The sequence below is a fragment of the Theileria annulata genome, chromosome 1, assembly GCF_000003225.4.
Source record: "Theileria annulata chromosome 1, complete sequence, *** SEQUENCING IN PROGRESS ***".
Classification (NCBI taxonomy): domain Eukaryota; phylum Apicomplexa; class Aconoidasida; order Piroplasmida; family Theileriidae; genus Theileria; species Theileria annulata.
In genome coordinates, this window is record NC_011129.2 from 1,107,799 (window position 1) to 1,128,623 (window position 20,825).

The 20,825-nt window shown below is 34.5% G+C and overlaps 8 protein-coding genes across 8 annotated transcripts, besides 2 other annotated features; 3 read left to right on the forward strand and 5 right to left on the reverse strand.

Moving 5' to 3' along the window:
* Nucleotides 1-95: 95 nt before the first annotated feature.
* On the forward strand, nt 96-2,607 carry TA06250 (uncharacterized protein; the record flags this gene model as incomplete). The annotated part of the gene is made up of 6 exons (XM_948977.1): nt 96-234; nt 267-343; nt 374-1,274; nt 1,365-1,558; nt 1,594-1,680; nt 1,711-2,607. 6 exons carry the CDS (start codon nt 96-98, stop codon nt 2,605-2,607), a joined length of 2,295 nt encoding a protein of 764 aa, XP_954070.1.
* A 55-nt stretch (nt 2,608-2,662) lies between these two features.
* Nucleotides 2,663-6,068, reverse strand: TA06145 (26S proteasome regulatory subunit, putative; the record flags this gene model as incomplete). The annotated part of the gene is made up of 2 exons (XM_948978.1): nt 2,663-4,464; nt 4,553-6,068. 2 exons carry the CDS (start codon nt 6,066-6,068, stop codon nt 2,663-2,665), a joined length of 3,318 nt encoding a protein of 1,105 aa, XP_954071.1.
* Nucleotides 6,069-6,928: 860 nt separating this feature from the next.
* Nucleotides 6,929-9,107, forward strand: TA06140 (uncharacterized protein; the record flags this gene model as incomplete). Its single annotated transcript, XM_948979.1, has 2 exons — nt 6,929-8,710; nt 8,814-9,107. 2 exons carry the CDS (start codon nt 6,929-6,931, stop codon nt 9,105-9,107), a joined length of 2,076 nt encoding a protein of 691 aa, XP_954072.1.
* A 35-nt stretch (nt 9,108-9,142) lies between these two features.
* On the forward strand, nt 9,143-11,801 carry TA06085 (uncharacterized protein; the record flags this gene model as incomplete). Its single annotated transcript, XM_948980.1, has 12 exons — nt 9,143-9,158; nt 9,344-9,576; nt 9,609-9,696; nt 9,803-9,910; nt 9,974-10,074; nt 10,168-10,455; nt 10,486-10,581; nt 10,614-10,763; nt 10,856-10,972; nt 11,043-11,219; nt 11,293-11,598; nt 11,691-11,801. 12 exons carry the CDS (start codon nt 9,143-9,145, stop codon nt 11,799-11,801), a joined length of 1,791 nt encoding a protein of 596 aa, XP_954073.1.
* Nucleotides 11,802-11,920: 119 nt separating this feature from the next.
* Nucleotides 11,921-13,547, reverse strand: TA05980 (molecular chaperone, putative; the record flags this gene model as incomplete). Its single annotated transcript, XM_948981.1, has 6 exons — nt 11,921-12,253; nt 12,311-12,844; nt 12,920-13,012; nt 13,089-13,185; nt 13,301-13,449; nt 13,479-13,547. 6 exons carry the CDS (start codon nt 13,545-13,547, stop codon nt 11,921-11,923), a joined length of 1,275 nt encoding a protein of 424 aa, XP_954074.1.
* A 537-nt stretch (nt 13,548-14,084) lies between these two features.
* Nucleotides 14,085-15,289, reverse strand: TA05925 (uncharacterized protein; the record flags this gene model as incomplete). The annotated part of the gene is made up of 6 exons (XM_948982.1): nt 14,085-14,429; nt 14,461-14,512; nt 14,564-14,793; nt 14,856-14,903; nt 14,937-15,042; nt 15,081-15,289. 6 exons carry the CDS (start codon nt 15,287-15,289, stop codon nt 14,085-14,087), a joined length of 990 nt encoding a protein of 329 aa, XP_954075.1.
* A 378-nt stretch (nt 15,290-15,667) lies between these two features.
* Nucleotides 15,668-18,229, reverse strand: TA05870 (rhoptry-associated protein, putative; the record flags this gene model as incomplete). The annotated part of the gene is made up of 1 exon (XM_948983.1): nt 15,668-18,229. One exon carries the CDS (start codon nt 18,227-18,229, stop codon nt 15,668-15,670), a length of 2,562 nt encoding a protein of 853 aa, XP_954076.1.
* Nucleotides 18,164-18,229: a sequence feature (Signal peptide predicted for TA05870 by SignalP 2.0 HMM (Signal peptide probability 0.938, signal anchor probability 0.000) with cleavage site probability 0.522 between residues 22 and 23).
* A 623-nt stretch (nt 18,230-18,852) lies between these two features.
* Nucleotides 18,853-20,736, reverse strand: TA05815 (uncharacterized protein; the record flags this gene model as incomplete). The annotated part of the gene is made up of 1 exon (XM_948984.1): nt 18,853-20,736. One exon carries the CDS (start codon nt 20,734-20,736, stop codon nt 18,853-18,855), a length of 1,884 nt encoding a protein of 627 aa, XP_954077.1.
* Nucleotides 20,659-20,736: a sequence feature (Signal peptide predicted for TA05815 by SignalP 2.0 HMM (Signal peptide probability 0.824, signal anchor probability 0.084) with cleavage site probability 0.391 between residues 26 and 27).
* Nucleotides 20,737-20,825: the final 89 nt, after the last annotated feature.

Sequence of the window (20,825 nt, forward strand, 5' to 3'; positions counted from 1 at the left end):
TGTTTTTTTAATAAATTTATTCCACTATCGCACATTACCTTATTCCACTCCTATCAACATGATAATACGATGTTATCTACGAAAATGGGTTAATAATGGTTGAAAATGAGTTAGTTACTGGTAAACCTAAACAAAACGTACTAACTTGTACTGAGAAGGATTATTTAAATTCCTTAATATCGCTTGATTTAAATGATTCCTTATCATTTTCTAAAGCTATAAACCCCTCGGAACGTATTTCTAAAAATATTAATATTTTACCGTAGATGAGACTGAATTGTACGTGGAAGCTCTTCTAAAGAGGCTGAATAGCTTGGATGAGGACATTTGGTATTCCGTAGAGGTATTTTCAAGTAATTATTAATTTTTTTAGACTATTCAAAACAATGTTTGTAACACGTTAACGCGTTTGTGTAATTTGTTTTACGATAAATCTGAAAATTCGAATCACGATGCCGAATTATTTGAAACCGTTTACACGCGACTGAAAAGAATTGAAGATTTATCACTCGCAATTAAGTGTAAATACGATAAAACTCAGTCGTTAAGGGAGTTGAAACGTTTAAAGAATGTGATAATTGCTAATCAAAAGGTGCTCTCACTCATTTATAACTGGGATAATTATATCAAATCAATCCAATCTATGTTTTTGCAATATACCAATAGACGAAATGAACATGTTGAGTGTAGTAGTGTAACAGATGGTGTAAGTCAGAGTGAAATGTACTTTATCTTGAATTCTGAAGGGTTTACAATAAGTGATTTGGATAGATTAAAAGCAATAATATCGCAACTGAAACTGGATTACGACACATGTTTGGATAACCTTGTGAATACCAATGTGGCCCAAACTCTATCCTTTATCATGGATAAATATTACATCATACTTCAGGATTTTACTTCCGATATTGTTAACTATGTTATAACAACCTGTAAAATCGACAGAAATGACTCATTTAAACCAACGTCTATCGATATAAGTGATGATGTTAGAGAGAAATTGGTTAAGTATGTAGAATATTATAGTGTGGATGGAGGACTGAATTACACTTGCCTAAATCGCCATTTGAAGAATAAATTGGAAGAGATTTTCATGAACCATTTTAAAACGCTTGGAGAAACCTCCTTAAACCTTTTCTCAAATACTTTAACACTTAACCTGGCCCTCATGAACAAGGTTCAATCAGTTTTGAACTCGTTTTTCGAATACTTTTTCAATTTCTTTATAACATTTAAGCCGTCTTACCATTTCATAATGTCACATCAACAAAATGGTAAATTTTTATGTAATTACTATAGATAAATTGATCATATAGGATTATTTATATAGTTAATTGACTTAACTATGTCAAATGATTGAATAGAAAATGTTATGGAGATGTATAATAAGCTGATAGTGAATATATTGTTAAAGTGTATATTGAATAGTAATGTGTACAACTCAATTCTGAGGAGTGAAGAGGTTTTCGAATGCGTTGAAAGCATTTTGAACATTTATAATGAAATATTCAACAAGTTCCAAAATTATATCGATCAACTCAATTTAAACCAGCATATTGTATTTTTATGTTTAGTGAGATTATAATTTTGTAGGAAAGTGCAAATTTGATCCCATTTGACATTTTGGACAATTACACGTTTCATATATATAATCAACAGGTTTCCAATACAGAACAAATGGTAATGATGGTTGAAAATATATTTTTTTAGAAATATAATAGTTTGGAGGATTGTATTTCGAATTTTAGGCTACTGCTTCCAAGTCAAGTGAGAAACGTTGATCAAAGGCCTCAAATACTTCTGTGGTTATCTATTTACTGTAAATTAAATAACTTGAAAGTTGAGTACGATAATTATGTCGAGAGTTGCTGTAAGTTCGTTAAAGAATATTTCAGTGCACTGGTTCCGAGGTTCGACACGAATCCCATAAACACAAAGTTTGAGCTTAGTTTACGGGATTTTATAGTTGAGCTTTTGGAAACTCATGGGCTACTGGTCGAGAGTGTCCATCAGCTTTTACTGACTGCAACCATGTCTTTCCAGAGCAAAATTGACTTGAATGTCTACAGCAGTTTGCGGGAAAACCATGACTGGAAGCTAGCACATCATCTTTCACAACCATTTAGACAACTCGTTTTCTCCAATTCTAAATTCTCTGATTCTAATTCAGATAATTTTTCCAATAAATTTTTAGGCTTAGATTCTAGTTCAGATATGGCTTCCACTAAATGCTTAGATTCTAATAATTTGATGAACCAGTTTGAAATTAAAACACTTTTGTACACAGCATCGCAGTCGGTTTCAAAGTACATTTCAAATGTCGTGACGTTTTTGATAAAGAACCTGTATGAAGATGCTTCAGGGAAGGATAACAAGGTTAACATGTACGTCGAGTACATTGGAGAATATTACATTAACTTGTTATCCAAGTACTGCGAGCACAACGAGACGTTTAAAATTCTCCAAAAGTCCTTTGAAATGTTCATCGACGAGGAGTTTGAAAACCTGACAAAACTCAAGAACCAAAAGGACAACATTCAATACCTCATCAAAATCGCAAAGCTCCTAAACATCAACACCAGCGACTCACTGTCCATGCTTCTGTAATTTTGACTGTACAATATAATATTGATAAATATATACTATGCATTTAAGTAAAAAATTAGTGATCATGAGAAACTTGGGTTGTGAGAACAATGTCTTCCAGAAATGGTGTGAAGGTTTCAAATTCCTCAGTGGCCAGTTCTGCACGTTCGCCAACTCCAATGAGGACTGGGGACTTGTGAGTTTGGAAGCCAGAGATTTTACGCTGCTTTCCAGCTGTGCCAATGGTGTCAACTGCAGTGCCGACCCTGACTGGGATGTGAACGACCTCCAGGTCCTGGTTAAGCGTGATCAGCCACTTGGGTCTGACTGCAAGCGCGAGGAAGAAGGGCAGAAATGGGAACTCCTCACACACCAGTGAGCGTAGATCCAAAGCACAAAAAAGAGTGATTATTAGACCTGCCAGTGATGTTTTATTCAGTATAAAGGAGTCTGAGTGGAGTGGAGTGAGTGTGAGTGTTCCCTTCCCCATGAACAAGAGTCCCACGCTGATTCTTAGGACGTACATCAGCGTGGAATCTCTGTAGCTATGTTTTGCGATGTTTTGGAGCAGTTGTGAGATCCTTGAATTATTGGTTCCTGCTCCTACTAGTCCAAGCCCCAAAATGGCGCACAGTGAGACGTCCTTATCGGTATCGTGTGACAGTTTTGAGAGTGCTGAGACGATTGCTGGTGCAGGGTTTGAAACATTCACTAACGCAATTGCAAGTGGAACGGCTCTTCTTTCATGTACTGTTCCGCACTGTAATGGGTGTTCCAATAACCTCACCAGCATACTCGAGCCTATACTCTCTCCCATGCTCAATAATGATATACACAATATGCTCACTCCATACAACTCATTATCGACACTATTATCCTCCTTCGCCGCATTACCTTCGCCACCACTATTACTTGTTTCAGCATTTGTGTTATCCGTATTACCATTAGTATTTGTGCCACTGTTCGTGTTATTGTCACCAGCATTAGTATCCTTAGTACTATTAACATTAGTGGTACCAGTGGCATTAGTTTCGGTATCCCTGATATTTCCGGTACCATCTATATTACCGGCAGTGTTAGTATTAGTATCACTGTCTGTATTAGCAGCAGTGGTATTACTGGCATTCGTACTAGTAGTAGAAGTTGCTGAACAATTTTTCAATAAAGTTTGTACTTTAAGAACGTCACCGGAAGTGGCGTAGGCGAATGATTCGACTAGCGTTACTGCGACCTTTTCATACTTTCCCAAAACACTCAAGGCATCCAAAACGGGCTCGCAAAGTTCTCCTCTGCACATTTGTAACAACCCTAATGAGCACAAATACATTCTTACATATTTTAGGTTAGGAGTTGAGTCTGTGTGTGATGATATGTACTCAATTAGCACCTGCAAAATGGCCTCTGAGGATTCTTGGTTCCCTGTCCCTACGAAAATTACTGAAAGCGCCAAACTGCTGAAAAGTGAACACTCAATTGAGCTCAGGTCCACGACGTGTGGCGTCAGAAGCTCAAGCATGTCGTTGCGGTTAGTGCCTGAGTAAGCGAACGTCAGGCCTAGAATTGCTCCTAAACGTTCTAGAAAATTAGTCGAGTCCAACTTATCCACCAGAAGGCCCTGGACTGGGTCAAGTTCCGACGCCACTCCGCAGCTAACAAGTCCAAATGCAAAGTACGAGCCTGACCTTATGTACTGGTCTGTGCTGTACTGGTACTTGTCAATCTCCGACAAACCCTCATCCAAATTCCACAGATGAATTAACCCCAAACTCGCTGAGGCGCATAATAATCCGTATCCTTGATGTTTAAATAGCCAGAAATCAGGTTCTCCACTCTTATCCTTGGAACTTTCCTGCTCATTAGTGGCTGAACTATCCTTATCTACGTTACATTATCATAAATATTAAAATATTATTAATTCTATCTATAATACAATATCAACTACAATTTATAATAGTATAATTATTACCTGATTGAGTACTGGTCGTAATAAGCTTGTCTTTTGAACTAGCACAATTTATGAAAGAATTAACAAAAGTGTAGGAAAGGTTGTCGCGTGCTGAATCGATCGAGACTCCAGAAATTGACTGCGTTAAGTTCAAGTTACTCTTTGAAGGATACCCTTTGAATACGTCATTTGGGTGTTTAGGGTCCAGAATGTCCAGCTCCTTACAGAGTGACAGGAATAAACTACTCCTATTCTCTCCACTATTTAGGTATACCACCGTGTAATCAATATCAATATCCAGGTTCATCCCAGTGTTTGATGAGGCATCTGTTAGACTTGGTATAAATAAATGATTTGAGCCTAGAAATAGCGCAATTTGCTTCAGTGTATTAATATCTTTGCACTTGTTTAGCACTTCTATAACCTTGTCATATTGGTTAAGTTTAAGTGCAACTCTTGTGGCCTCTAAATATCGGCCATTTCTCAGCAGTATGTTATAAGTAACAGTTAAAATTCTACAGGTTTCAGTTAAAGTGGCGCCATATGCTGAAACTGCGGCCAAATAACTTGAGACTCTAGTCACCAGATCGTAGTCATCTGAGCACTTGTCCTCCAACGATTCGATCCTGTCAACCTCCAGCAACAAATCAATGGCGTCAAACTCAAACCCGTTCGCTAACCAGTACGACGTCATCTCCTCAATCAACTTCAAGCTCTCGAATATTACTAAACCTGTATTTACCTCTCCAACCACTGTCTTCTTGACACCATCTGCGTTATTTACTAAATTAACACTGTCGGGGAAATTGACAGTGTTATTATTAAGATTACTCACGTTGATTGCGTTATTTGAGAGGAATTGTCTGGTTGAGAGTGTTGAGTAATATGAGACTATTTGAGATGAAAGTGATATTAAGTATTCATTTCCCCAGTCACTAACCTTTCTTTCACTTAACATCTTCTTTGCTACATCGCTTAGGACTGGTGTTTTACTATGTTTATACTGAGTCGTGTCGCCTCCTAACTCAGAATTAACATTATTTACACCATTTTTTAACGCATTTTGAGCTGTTTCTGGGTGACAGTCTGATGAAACAAGATTGTTTAGACGTTGAGCTATTAAATTAGCCTCAAGTTTATATAAAAGTAACTTAAACGAGGGAGCTTCGGGGACCTTACTGGACCCATGATCTTCACTAGAATTACCGTTATTTGCTGAATCATTCAGATTGATCGCGTCCAGGAAACTAATAATTTCAAGTAGAAGCACGAGTGGAAAGTTATCTTGTCCGTTTTTTAGTGTGTAGCGTTTATAATATTCATCTAGTGCAACTTTGTGTGAAATTAAGAACTGGAGTGATTTCGGGATTGTCGAAATATTCCCAAAGTCGTTTGTTGCGTGATCAACGAGCTTAAGTAAGATAGATTCGGACTCGGGGCTGCATAAATCTCTATTAAGCAGATCCAACACCAAGGAATCCAGCTCCTCCTTATATGCTGCATCAACTTCACTCAGATTTTCTTTATTTTTACTCATTTTATGGTCCAAACCTGGAAATTTTAGTATAAACTATCAACATAAAATCAATAGTATCATCAAGTTGAATACAAACTTTTAGAATGCGATTGATAGGTTTAAAATTAACGCATAAAATTGGTGTAGTAAGTTGAAATAAATCTGGAGGAATAACACCAAAGATTTATATATTGATAGTGAAGGGTAATTTCAATATTTACCCTTAAAACAAGAATGTTTAAAATTAAAATACTGACATTTGAATTAAAATAATTAAATAAATTAAAAAATAATCAAATTAAGTATAAAATTATCGAATTAACTAAGAATAAAGGTATGTTGTGAGAGATTTGGGAAAATGAATCTTAATATATAATGTGGGGAAATAAAAACTAATATTCCTTTAGAATTAATATATTTTTAACCTTTCTAGTCTCATTTCAAGTTGTTGACAGATGCTTCTCATCCTGTACTTCCCTGGGCTTTGAAGGTGAACTGTTATTAACTCTTTTAATTTTTACACATTTTGGGCCAGAATTTTTCTAATTTTTTGTTTTAAAATTTCAAACATAAAATTGAAATTTTTATCAGTTTTAACTTTGTTTGTCGGTGGTTCCTCGAAAATTCTGGCTGTAATACATTATACAAAATAGGTTGCCAAAAATTCCTATTTAATGAATTTACTAACCCTATTTGTTAGTAAATTTACGTGTAAAATAATGGTAAATTAATGGTAAATTTTAAATTTTTGTTTAATTCATTAAATCTGTAGTCTTTTCCGCAATTTCCGTAATTTCTCCAATAGAATAATTATAATTTTGTCAATTACCCTGAATAATGTTTATAATAATGTTTATCCAATTGGTTATGTAAAGATTACAATGGTATCATTAAGGAATAGTGCCATAGTAAACCGAGTACGAAATGTGTACAGGGATAACACCAAAGACTCCGCTCTTGAGAGTTTAAGACTTCAGTCTGTGAGCATTTCAAACATTCGCAACTTGTCTGCGGGTCTTTCGAGCTCAGACTCCAGCGAACTGGATCTTGAAAGTAGTCATTCAAGTCTCCACTTTAATTCCAGAAAACGCTTAAATGAACGGAAGGTTATCAGAAGCCGTTCACAATCTCTGGAATCAATTGCTTTACAAAGGAATAACACCTTCTCACAAAATGATAAACGTTTACACTACGATAATTCTTTACAGTATGAAAATGGAATACAGTGTGATAACCAATTAGAACATAATGGATTACAGTATGAAAAGGAAGATTCTGGTGAATCTGAGAATATGGATGAGTATGAGGATAGAGTTGAGGATGAATATGAGAGTATAATCGGTTCTGATGATGAATATAGAACAGCAAGTGGAACGCAAGAGGATATTAGCCCATTGGATTTATTAATGAACTTTACCAATGATACAAATGATAATGTTGATAGGGGAAAGAGTAAAATTTCTTATAAAACAACTCAAAGATATAATTCAAGTGATAATTCTAAGCTTTTAAATTCTGATGACAGTTCTATTACTACTCCTTTATCTAATTTATTACTCTTTGAATCACAGGTTAATGACAATATAAATAAATCAAGGACTAAACCCGGAAATAAAATTAAACCAACTCTAAACCATTCCAACAAGCCAACTAACAACACCATTTACACTGATATTAATGTTAATGGAGTTGATAATATGATTGATGCGGGTTATATTGAGAATAAAAAATTAAGGTTAAATTTTGAGCCTAAATTGTCTGTGGTCGATGATTATAGTTATGTTCCTTCAAGAGTAGTGATAAATAAAAGTACTTTCGTCATTGGATCAGACGTATTTTGTGATCTCGTTTTGCCAAAAAAACGCTTCAAATTCATCGCTCCAAAACACGTCAAATTTGTTCTAGAACACCCTATTACTGATCAATCCACTAGTAAACCTGTTTCTAATAATTTGGATTTTAGAATAAAATTATCTCGGTGTTCAACGAGTGGCGCGTTATATTTGAATAATAATTTCATAAGGGGAAGTTCATATATTGAGAGTGGAGACGTCATTTGTTTAGGGCCGAGGAACAATTTTTTGGCCTTTAAATTTTACTTTCAGGAGGAGAATTCAAACTCACAAAATCAATCAGATGATAGAATAGTTATCAGTGATGATATTAGTTTAATGGATGTTAAGATTTTCGTGTTCCAATTACCCAAAACAGTTAATACCTCTAGGAATGGCGCCAATACTCATAGAAGCAGCTATAGTGATGATGATAGTGATGAGGAATGGAGCGAAAATAATTACAAATCACCGTCTAGACGCTATTTTAGCCAACTCAGCCATAACACTAGTGGTGTAAATAGTGTTGATAGTACTGTGGAAAAGTCTGGATATTATAGGTTAAAAAGCCCGGTTAGGAAGTATAATTTTATACAACAAGAGATAAAAGAGGCTGAGACTGAGGAACAGTTTGATAATTTAGACTCTAAGGAAACGGAGCCTTTTTTACAGTTTTACAGCTCAGAAAATAAAAATAATGAAGAACTCAATCCAAATGAAGAACTCGATTTAAATGATAAAGTGGATATAAATGAAGAAATAGATATAAATGATGAAGATATAAATTCCAAATCAACTCCTAGAAATGACCAATACAAACTAATCGGAATTGTATTTTCTAGACATATCTTACTCAACCATTAGTTATATAGTTAAATTTTGTCACTAGATTAGACATTTTATATATAGTTATATGTACTAATAAGGTGTGTAGATTGACTGTTGGAATAATATGGCTATTTCTGAAATATTACCGGACTTGAATGAGAAAATGAGTAAAAATGTAGATGGAAATAAAAAGGGTAAATATGGATTAATAGTGAATAATAAGGAATTAAAAGGGAAAGAGTTGGAATTGAAAGTATATCAACTTGAGCTTTTAAACCGTGAAATTCCGGAGATCAAAGATGCACTTGATAACTATAATAACTTCAAAGATAATGAAAACTCACTTGAAAACATAATCAAAAATAACCTCTGTAAAATACTTTTCGTCAATCTCAACTAATTTAATATTTAAAACATCAACACATTTATATGAATATGGATGACATTATTAGTAATTATTTAAATAACTATTAATAATAATATTACTAAAATTTAAATAAAAATTGGTAATGATGAGGGAAGGATGAATAAAGGGTGTGAATCTTAAATGGAATCTTTTGTGGTGTTGATGATATGGAAAAATATAAAGATTGGAAGAAGTTTTTTAAATTTTTAGTCTAAAAATGGAAGTTCTAGCCGATGGGTTAAATGGAGTTTCTTTGAGAGATCACTCCATGGCCAGTGACCATTGGTTTCTGGTGGCTCTGAGTAAGAAAACATTACACATATACAAATTCTACCCGAAAACAGCTACAAATCCAGGTAAACAAAATAGTGTGATCTTACTTCGTTTTTTAGTGGAGAAGCTGGAGCTGTTCAGGGAGTATTCTGACATTTCAAAGTCATTTGTTAGCAATAAAGGGAATCTGGTAATTTTAACTCAAGTTTATCCTTACTTCAGGTCTGTTTATTAAAAGAATCGTCCAATTCCATTCAACTCACTGAACTTGAATCTTCCAAAGTGCTCAAATCTCTAAATCTACCCAATGGTTCCTCTAACAACTATATATACTCATTTGTTATCCTATTTAATTATTAATAACAAAATAACACTATCTATACATATTAAAATGGACTAAATAAGTGACTGTATAGATTCTGTATTAAAGGAGGTGGTTTTTAGTCCCTTGGACACATTTTTAACAGTTTTAACATCATGGTCCCAGTCAAATCCGAACAATCTAGTCGTGTATAACCTTAAAGGTATGATTTCATAGGAATAGTTAAGTTTATAGTTATGGTAAATAGATTTAATTAATTTTTTAGACCCCAATTATTCCGTGGTTTTGTCATTACCTTATGAGAAATCGTATGTTGTTAGCAGATTTCCAACTTGGACTCAAGATGAATCTTTTTGTATTTTAAGGGTATTTCCTCAAATAATACTAATCTTATCAAATAATAATACTACTATTAACACAAATAATACTACTATTAACACGAATAATAAATATGATTAGGTGATGGATGAAATAAAGGTTTGGAAGAATAATGATTTTTCAAAGTTATATTCTAGTTTTACAGTAAACTTAACCCCTGAATCAGTCACAAATGATACTACTAATTCTCCGCCAACTGACAAAACTGATTCTTTACCAACTGATAAAACTAATTCTTTACTATCCCGTGGAAATAATTATTTAACAACTGATAAAACTAATACCTTACCAACCCGAGTAACCAATTCGTCACCAACCAGTAAAACTAACTCGTTACCGAGTGGTGCAACAATATCACTATCGCCGCCAGTAAGCTAATTATGACTTAATAATTTGCAGAACGATAAGGGATTTTGTTATATAGGAATCTTCGCGTCAAACCAGGGCAAATTTGACCGCGGAGTTTTAAGAATTTATTCCACAACACAACTAGAAGTAAGTTTTGAACCAACTAATCTTAAATTTAGAAGCCGATTTTTAATAAAGAATTCGACGCGAGTGAAGAAGGAGAACTTTTTTGGAACAGCAAAGGCACGAGTGTGCTTTTTAGAACCTTTGCTAACTCCGTTAAAGGGCTCGCATCCTACTACGGAGCAAATTCATTATACCTCATTAACGTAACACTATTTTCTATAGATTATTCTAGTTATTTTGTCATAAAATATTGCTATAATAGTATTTATATAATATAATGTTGAAATTTTGTTAGTTGAACAACTCGAAGTTCAAGACGATAAGTACAGTAAATGACGGTATAATTCATGACATCTCCTGGTCTCGAAATGGGAAAGACTTTTTACTCTTAAAAGGACCAATGCCAGCAGAAGTTAGTTTCTAATACTTAATTAGATAAATTATATACACCAGAGTTGGATATAATTGTATATATTATTTAGATTGATTTGTACGATGGTGTGACGGGTTTGAAGACGTTAAGTTTCGGCAAGAATAACAGGAACACAGTGAAGAGGGACCCGTTTGACCGACTCGTTTTAATGGGAGGTTTTGGAAACTTGAGAGGTGAAATTGACATTTGGGACATGAAAACCAAGAAAAAGATTTCACAATCCAAAGTAATTATTTAATTATACCAAGTGTAGAATACAGTTATTTTATGACTAATTAGTGTTTTAAAATTGTTTGTAGTCTGAATGTTCTGTGAGTTGTGAGTTTAGTCCTGATGGAATGTACTTTGTAACTGCCACAACGGTGCCCAGGATGAGGGTTGACTGTTGTTTCAAGATATTTTCGTATAGTGGGAAGCTGGTTCAGAGAGTTGATTTCGAGGAGCTTTACCACGTGTACGTGAGGAACCCAAAATTCAAATTTCGTCAAAGAGACCCTTCCCCTTCAGTAACTCTTGAAAACTCGACCACCTCAACTCCTCTTTACAGACCTCCAGGATCACTTTCTGGTCCCAAAATCATCAAACAAACCAATATACCAGCCAACGTATTTTTATACATACAAATATTAAATATTTATAATAGTTAATATAAATATTTAAATATTCAAACAAGTTGATGGATAAAAAAATGTTGTAGACTGCTGTTCCGGTTATTAATAAGCCTAAGCTTGTTGGACCACCAGGAGCTGACGCTGCACTTTTATCAGCCGCTTCGAAAATCAAAAAAAAGAACCGAAATAAAAAATAATCTCATCCACGCATATAATACACAATATTATACACAATATACTTAAGATGTACTAGGCTTAATATACTTAGTGAACAAGGTTTAGAATTAGATAATGCGATTAACGCTGAAAAGGTAGATTATTGCTGTCTGCACTGAACCCTATCGCCATGGCCGCCCTCTTCCTCTTCATATTCTCTCGAGTTATCGGAGGACTTGTAGTCGTCGAGGTCAAAGTGCTGTGCGGTGTACTCGTCGACTTGCGTGTCAGGCTTTGCTGGCGTCTCTGGAGTAAAGGGGAACAGCTCTAGAAGCATTTCCTTCTCACTGGGGCTGAAAGTTCTCCCAACTGGGAATATCACGTCGAATGTAACGTAGAGGTTCCCCTTCCCATACGCACTCTTATATATCGGCATGCCCTCCCCAGTTATTACTTTACATGATCCTGGCTTCACAACCTCGCCAGCAGGCGTCTATAACAATTTTACACACTAGTAGCCAGATAACTATAATTACCATAAATAATTAACTGTGTAATGTAGCTGTGGAATTACGTTGATTTTGAGAATACGATCATCCAGATGTGTGAGATAGAAGGTGCATCCCGTCAAAGCTTGATACAGTGGAATGGATTTGGTCATGAACAGGTCGTTTCCGTTCCTTTTGAATGTGTCGTGTGGGTTTTGGTTAATGATGAAGATGACTGAGCCTGGGATTTCATTGGGTCTTTCGTCAGCCTCGCCGTGAAATGTGATTTTGTGTTGGTCTGGGACACCCTTTTCTACGAAAACCTCTAGTATTTTCTTCGTCTGCTTCACTCCTTTACCGTTGCAATTTTTGCACCGCTTAGACTCTGGTAGTGATTTCCCCTGTCCGTTACAGCTCGAACATGTCGTCTGAGTCTGATGAATCATCGAACCCATTTGACGAATCTGGACCCTAATTCCTTGTCCGTTACAGGAGGTACATGTTACAAACGAGTCCTTCGGTCCTCCATGTCCGTCACAGCCATTGCAAATGATGTCCTTATTTATCGCCAATTTTCTCATCGTACCGTTATATATCTACAACCATATTATTATATTCTAAATACAAATAGTTTGATAGTATCAGATATATAAACTCTAGAATAATTTTACCTGTTCTAATGATACTTTGAGGTGAGATACAATATCTTCACCGCGTTTTTTACCCTTCGGTTTACGAGATCCGCCAAAAAATAAGTCAAATATCTACAACAATTTTATTACATTATATAATATAGTGGGCGTGAGTAGTGTAATTGTATATCGAGATTAAAAGGTGTACGTCAGAAGCGTCTGTTGCAGTGTAGCTTCCGTCAAGTCCTTCTTCGCCGTGTTCGTCGTATATTCTGCGCTTGTCTGGGTCAGACAATATCTCATATCTAAATCACATAATTAATATTCATATAATCACTAGAAACGGGCAATTTATCATAATCACAGTACAAATAATTAATATAATAAAATTTTCTAATTGAAAATAATTTAAAAACATACGCTTTGGAGATTTCTTTGAATTTTTCGGGATCTCCACCTTTATCTGGATGATGTTTGATGGCGAGTTTTCTGTATGCCTTTTTGATTTCGCTGTCGGAGCAGTCCTTCGATAAATCGAGTAGTTTATACAGTTTCTCGGTGTCTACAGGCTAAAAAATGATAAGGAAGCGGAACTAACCTCTTTCGATCTGCTATGAGGCATACCGCCTCCTGGCATTCCGTCAAATGGGAAACCTCCAAAGAACATTGTTAGAAAGCAGGATCAGAATTTTTAAATGGACCGTTGCCAAGTGTGAGTTCAAAAGATCATAAGAGTGGAAGAGGAGAAAATCCGAGAATAAACTTTGCAAAAAAGAGAGTGAATTTTAGGGCAAAATCAGCGTTTTAAAAATTCGAAAAAAATTTTTCGATGAGGAATCCACCAAATTAAAATGATACAAGCAGAAATGAAAATATAAATAATGGTGAAACTGTTTTCAGAGCCTTTTATATTCTTATCCTGGGGTTCCAACCCACCCTAGACATTTTTTTCTCGACTTCATCATCTTAATTACTACATATAAAATGTTTTATCATATATCAAATTATTTCTAGGGCTAAACTTTAAGATTCTTTTATTAAAATTAAATTTCATCCATTATTCACAAAGTTATCGACAACTGGATTCTTACCACCAAACTATTTTACACTAAACTGATTCTAAATTTGTGTAATATGAAATGAACAGATTGAATTTAAGTTTAAAATTTTTGTCCCAAGATATTTATGTTACACAGTGTATAAATTAGTGTGCAGTTAGCTCGTGTTTACTTTCATTTATATAATCCATGGCAACTAAACAGCTGTCAGAGACGACCTTAACTTCGTCCTGAAGAAACTCCTCCAAAACCTCAACAATCAACTTTTCCCAATCTTCAAACCCCTCCGTTTGTTCTTGGCAATAAAGTGAGGCGCATGAGCCCAGTGCAAGAGCAGCTTCATGCCTTGCCATAGGCTCCTCATTTCTGTTCCTTAAACACTCGATCAGTGACTTAACTGGAGCTACTGATTGCATTTGTCCAAGCACAAACGCACACTCATGCCTAAATACTTCCGAAACCTTATCTTTAACCAGAGCTTCTCCTATTATCTACAATTCATTAATATAGGCATTAATTTACCTTAGCCGCTTCATCTCCTGAAATTCCTCTAATTTTATACAACGCCTCATATCTAAACTCAATATTAGTGTATAGGTAATAGTATAATATATATAATTGTTACCTCTTATATAGTGGTAATGACTGATTGAATAGAATTTCGGATAGTGAATTCAGGTCGGACTCATCCACTGAGTCTGTTCGCACTGGATCAATAGCTCTGTAAGGTGAAGAGGAAATTGGAAATGAGGTACAACCCTCAGTGTTCGAGTCCTCAGCATTTATCAACGTATGTAATGCCAAGTTACAAGTATCCCTAACTGCTCTGTTCTCATCATCACAATACTTCTTTATCTAATCAATTATATTGACAATAAAATAATCAACTAATTAAAATTAAGTAATTTAAATCAAACGAGATGAATATGATCTTTGGATTTTAGTGCAGCTAGAGCCTCAATAGCCTAGAAAAGAAATTAATGAGAAAATTAACAAACTTCATGTCGGACCATGGGATCCTCAGTCACATCTTCTACAAGTTCAGCGAGTTTCTTAGAGGCACTAAAACAGCCAGATTGGCCAATAACGTATGCGATCTCATGTCTAAAAAATAATTATTAACATTAATGATGTTTAAATACCTCATAAAAGTGTCAAAATGAACATCGAGAGCTGAAATTAGAATTTTGGAACAATCTTCCTCGGGAAGATCCCTGCAGTAGTAAAGTGCTCTAAGCTGAAGTGAAAGTGGGACCTCAGGGTTAAGAAGAATTGACGTTATAAGGTCCTTTGAAGGTGATGAAAACTCGTCCAACTTAATAAACTCATCTATCAATGATTGAAGACTCATTTCACTTTATAAACATTAAAATTGTATTAAAATATATTACAAGTAAATTTTTAAAATTTTTGAATTGAAATAATAAGAATAGGTGTACTTATTTGGCATTCAAGCCCCCTAACCTATTCTACACTGAGAATCAAATTAATTCATAAATTTTAATAATCAAACTAATTAATATATAACCCATCTAATTATTAAATAATTAATAAGCTAATTAATAAACTAGTTAATAAATTCTATTGTGTAAAAGTGAAAACAATATATTACAGTAGAAATGGAATTTTCCAGAACACCTTACGATAATTTACACACCAATAACCTTAGAATAAACCTAGTATTACATATTAATAACCTAGTCGCATATGAGAATAAACTTGAATTATATTATTCTCGAAGAGATTTAACGTATTGTTCGAATTTCGAATCATCATTTTGCATGCTTTTGAAGAGTTGTATAACTTTTTGACAGGATTGAATAAAGAGTTCAAGCCCTTGTTGATTTGTGACGACTTGAGTAGTGTAAAAGTATTTACGATATATTTTGAAAACTTCATCGAGGTCAATGCCTTTTAGTCTGATTCGTTCAGCACCAACAAGAGACCTCAAAGTACGATTCATAAACATTTCAACTTTCTCGGAAGTATGATTAAACTCCCGGAGAAATTCAGAGTCCACCGAGTCCAGCAAATGCTTATCACTGATGAACTTGTAATAAACTGCAGAGTTGAAAAGATATCTATTAAGCACCTCATTATCTAATGATTTATAAGTGATTAACTTAGAGTTGTGATTTACCAAATTCCTGTAAAACTGTATAAAAGGATCTATATCTGCAACAGACCCTATGGACTTGACGAGTCTGGTAAATCTACCCTTATTGGAACTGCTATTGTTGAATACATAAATAGCAGCATCAACCTGGTGTAGTATAGGTAGAGTTAATTTAGTCATGCGATTTAAAGTAAAGTAATTCTTGGAGTCAAGAGTATAGCAATCACCGTTCTTACAACGGTCAAGGAATATTTGGACTAGAGTGGGACAATCAAGCTTCTCACTCTTGCCACAAATATCAGTAGGCTTAATCTCCTCCATAGTGTCAAACATGTCAGCACTAATCTTATCCACATTCACATGCTTCATTACCACCTCCCTACACATCGAAGCAAAGTATCTAGCTATTGTATGTAATTTCTTCTGGTTAAACTTGACGAGATAATCACTGTATTTCACCATTACAGTTGATAAATCATGAGTTAAGACAATTTTATTCCCAAATGTTATGTCCTTTGCTAGTTCTTTCAGGTATTTATATCTCCCAAATGAGAATAACCATAAAGTGAACTTACCCAAAGAGTAAAATGTTACTAATTTGGAAACAGTTAAAAATCTAACAAAAAATAATGTTGACTGGTATAGGAAACGGTTAATAACCTTTTCAGCCTCATTATTATAATATGACATTTTCACATTATGTTTCGCCAACATAAGAATGAATGTACGTAGAGTCCTGTGTGTTTCCATTCGAAACAGACGTTTCATTAATCCAACTAGAAAGTTGCCAGCTCTGTGAGCTTTACTGCGTCGGAAGATTCTGAGTGCGAGTTTAGCTTGTGGAATATTCGGCATCAACACTCTGAGACGAATATTTTCCATCAAGTTAACGGAGTCAAGAGTGTAGCAATCACCACCCTTGCAACGCTCAACATACTTATCCAACATAACAAGACATTCCTCTTCTTGCCCATCACAAATGTCATCAGCATCATATTTGCCCTCAATAAGATAATCCATCATCTCAGTGTTGAACATGTTCTCCTCATAACTGCCCTGTAGACAATCTCTGCAAAGGTTAGCATAGGAGTCTGAGAGGTAATTAAACTCCTCAGAATCATTCATTAAGTAATTCTTGAAGTTGACAGTCAACTGATTCAGTTCATCACCGTCAAGTTTTATGTCAGAGCCGAATGTCGACATTTGAGCTACCTTTATAAGGTCAGACTTCACAAAAAAGCCCAAAACTGTCGTCAAAGTTTTTTTCGAGTCTAGTTGGTTCTTTATCTTTGACTCACTCGTGAACTTTTTATAAAGCAGTGTGGCTTTATAGTAGAAGGTATTAACACCTTCATCGTTAGAGTTGAGGAATTCACGCTTCTTTAAATTATGCCTAGCGAGCACCAGTATGAAAAACTCGGTAGAGTTGTAGTTCGTTCTTCTCAAAAGAGTGGTAATAAAGTTATATTCATTGTTTACAGATTCCTTAAACAGGTATAACGCAACACTAACCTGGACCAAACTTGGTAAAAAAAGCTTAATATTATTACCCATATCGGCAACTTTAAAATTGTCAAAAGTGAGACAGTCGCCCTGAAGACATCTTTGGCAGTACAGATTGTAATATTTCTCTCCCATCAAATTTTCCTTACCAAGCTTATCATCCACTTTATTCTTGTTTTGAGTCAAATAGTGGCTCATGTAATGGTTGAACTTATCCAAATTTTCCTTTGAACCTACTCTAGAGTCAAACTCGACACTTGTGTCCTCCAATAACTCAGTCACACCCCTAGTTACATCCTTCGTCCGATCAATAATACGTCCAGTAGTCCCAATTCCTTCCGTTATTAGTTGGTCTGCCTTGTCTCCAAACACACCACTCCCGCTTACCAGTAACCCAAGTCCATTAGAAAATGCCTCAAAAACTGATGAGGCTGTTTCATTAATTGTTTTGGTTCCCTTAGAAAATGCCCTTTCGAGGTTTCCAATCTCGCTTTGGACACTATTGTTGGAATTTTTATTTACGAAGCTGTCTGTATTGTCGCCCTCTGTGTTTTCGAAAAATTCATTTTTAGCCCCCAGTTCACTGGGCCTTTTCTGGTTTATCACTGCATTAGACTGTTTTACCAGGGTTTTACTTAGTAACAAAATTATTAGAACACTCTGTATTGACATTTTTACTGATATCCCGACCAACCCTTTGATGATTTATCCCGCCTTAACATTCGAATTTTTACAACTCACTCATTTAATTAGAATAAAACATGTTTAGATAATTAATTTTGTCATTTTTGACCTAAAATTCTGCTTAGACAGTTTTTACCAGTTTTGTTTATGCACATTAGTGCGATGGAAGACTATTTTCAATTTTCCTAATTCTACTCATAATTACATTAATTTTACTTGTAAAATATGAGATTAATTATGTAAATTTTATTTCTGTTTTTCTGGTCCATTTTTAGCTTAAAAGTTCATTAGTCATCTCACAACAGTATATCCAAAATTATACATTCTTTATTTACACATTTAGTAATTTTTCATGTTTTTCAATTAGTTAAATTTTATTTTTTTAATTCTAACCTGAAAATTAACAAATAGTTACTTTATCAGTGAAATTATAGATGATAAATATTCATATATCACTTGATTATATAAAATAAAATTATTCCTTAAATTATTTTCTAACCCCTTAATAGTATTATATAATAAGTATTTATAACCAAAATTAGTTGGATTTACTGGAAAATGTAAGTTTAACAGAAGTCCAGAATGGAAGGATTCTAAATTTGATCAAAAGTTCAGTAGCATTCTGCACATGGTTTTCTGCAACAACTTACATTCGCTAATGAATCGTTATAATATGCCATTAAAACGTCTTCCATCTTTCCAACAAAATTATTAACCCTGCTGGGATGATCTCTATAATAAGAGTTCAACAGATATTCTCTAAACTGTGGGATAATCTTTACAATTTCTTCTTGTTTAATGATCAATTCTCTTCCTTTTGCCAACCCTAGAAGGTACTGTGTTAACTTGGACTTTACGTCCCAGTTAGCCAAGTGTCTAGCCCCCCTAGTAATCCAGTATTCCCTGTATGTTTTAACAAAGAAAATTGCACAATAATATAAGAAAGTCTGTATAATTTCATGTGTAGCATTTGGAACTTGAAACTTAATCTTATTAATATGCAGTAGTCTCGGTGTCATGTACTTAATTTCAGCTCTTGGTCTTGTTGTATTAGTGAAAAATGATCTAAATCTACCCAGCTTAAAATTTGTATTTTTGAGTAAATAATACACCAAATTTACTTCACTCAAGTTTGGAAGTATATAATTACATAGCTCCTCATTATCACCTGCCTTAATCCCAACCTGATCCGAACTCTCAGTTTCCTGGTCAGAACTTTTATCCTCATCTATCTGGTCAGAAATCTCATTTATCACTTCAGAACTCTCATCTTGGTGGTCAGAACTTTTATGCCCATCTTCCTGATCGGAACTTGTATTTTCAGTTTCCTCTTCAGAACTTGTATTTTCAGTTTCCTGTTGAGTAGTTTCACGAGTAAAAAGATCATAATCATCAAAAACATAGCATCGACCTTCTAAACATCTATTAACGAAAGATTCAAATAGTTTTCGTCCATTTGGAGAATAAGGATCACAAAAGGTGTCATAAAATGATCTAGAACAACAAGAGGGCCCAAATTTTTTATCTATAGTATCTTTCAGGACATCGACGAATAGATAACTGTGTTTATAATATGGGACCGATTTTACAATTGTGTGTCGCACAATCTTAGCAAATGATAAGGCTACTTGTTGATGTTTCCTAATGGGATTTGTGGTCAAAAACTTTACCAATGCATCAAATAATTTCTTAAGGTCACTGTATTCAATGGAAATACTTGTTTTCTGATTCCTTCTCATTCTTGAAAATAGTTTCTTAGTTTCCCTTGACTTGGAATATCTCAAGGTACTATGTAAATTCCTGTTAGTCCACCAGCTAGAACCATCATCATTGTAGAGATATGTTTCAGTATAGTACAAAAGGAGCGTATATAGGAAAATATTAAGGGCTGAAAGATCTGAATTTTCGCTTAAACCCATACGTTCAGTGTTTTTATCAGTTAGTAACTTAACAAATGCTTTAAAATCTCTCTTATAAATCAGTTCCATTGATTTGCAATCACAGTGAGTATTACACTCTCCAACACATGTAAAATTAGGCCATTCACAAGATTTATAGGCGCCGGATTTCCTGAAAATAAAGTTTGAAACTTCAACTTGCACTAAGTCAGGGACGTAAACGTGACCTGTAGATAACTCTACTAGGTCAACTGAGTCTAAAATTAAACATCCCTCAGCATCTTGAGAACACCGTTCATCATATGAATTTACCATGTCCAAACAATTTTGGTCACCTGGGTTACAAAATCCTTCAGGCCTTAACTTATACACAGTAAGATATGCGTTCATTAAACAAGGAATTAAATCCTCTTCTGAATTAAAACATTGCGATTGGAGCTTTTCAAATTTAGTTTTATGGTAATTTTTATCCCTTTCTGAGCCATCAGTTTCTCTGGGCTCTATATATGAATCATCATTACAATATGATTTATTAACATTCAAGATCACAAGTATAGTAATGAAAATTAGAATGCGATTGGCCATAATAATGGTCATTTATGCGATTTTTTAGGATTAACCAAATAAAGGTGTAGATTTGAAATATAATAACTTTTTCCAAATTTATAGGTAAATTAAAAGGAGAT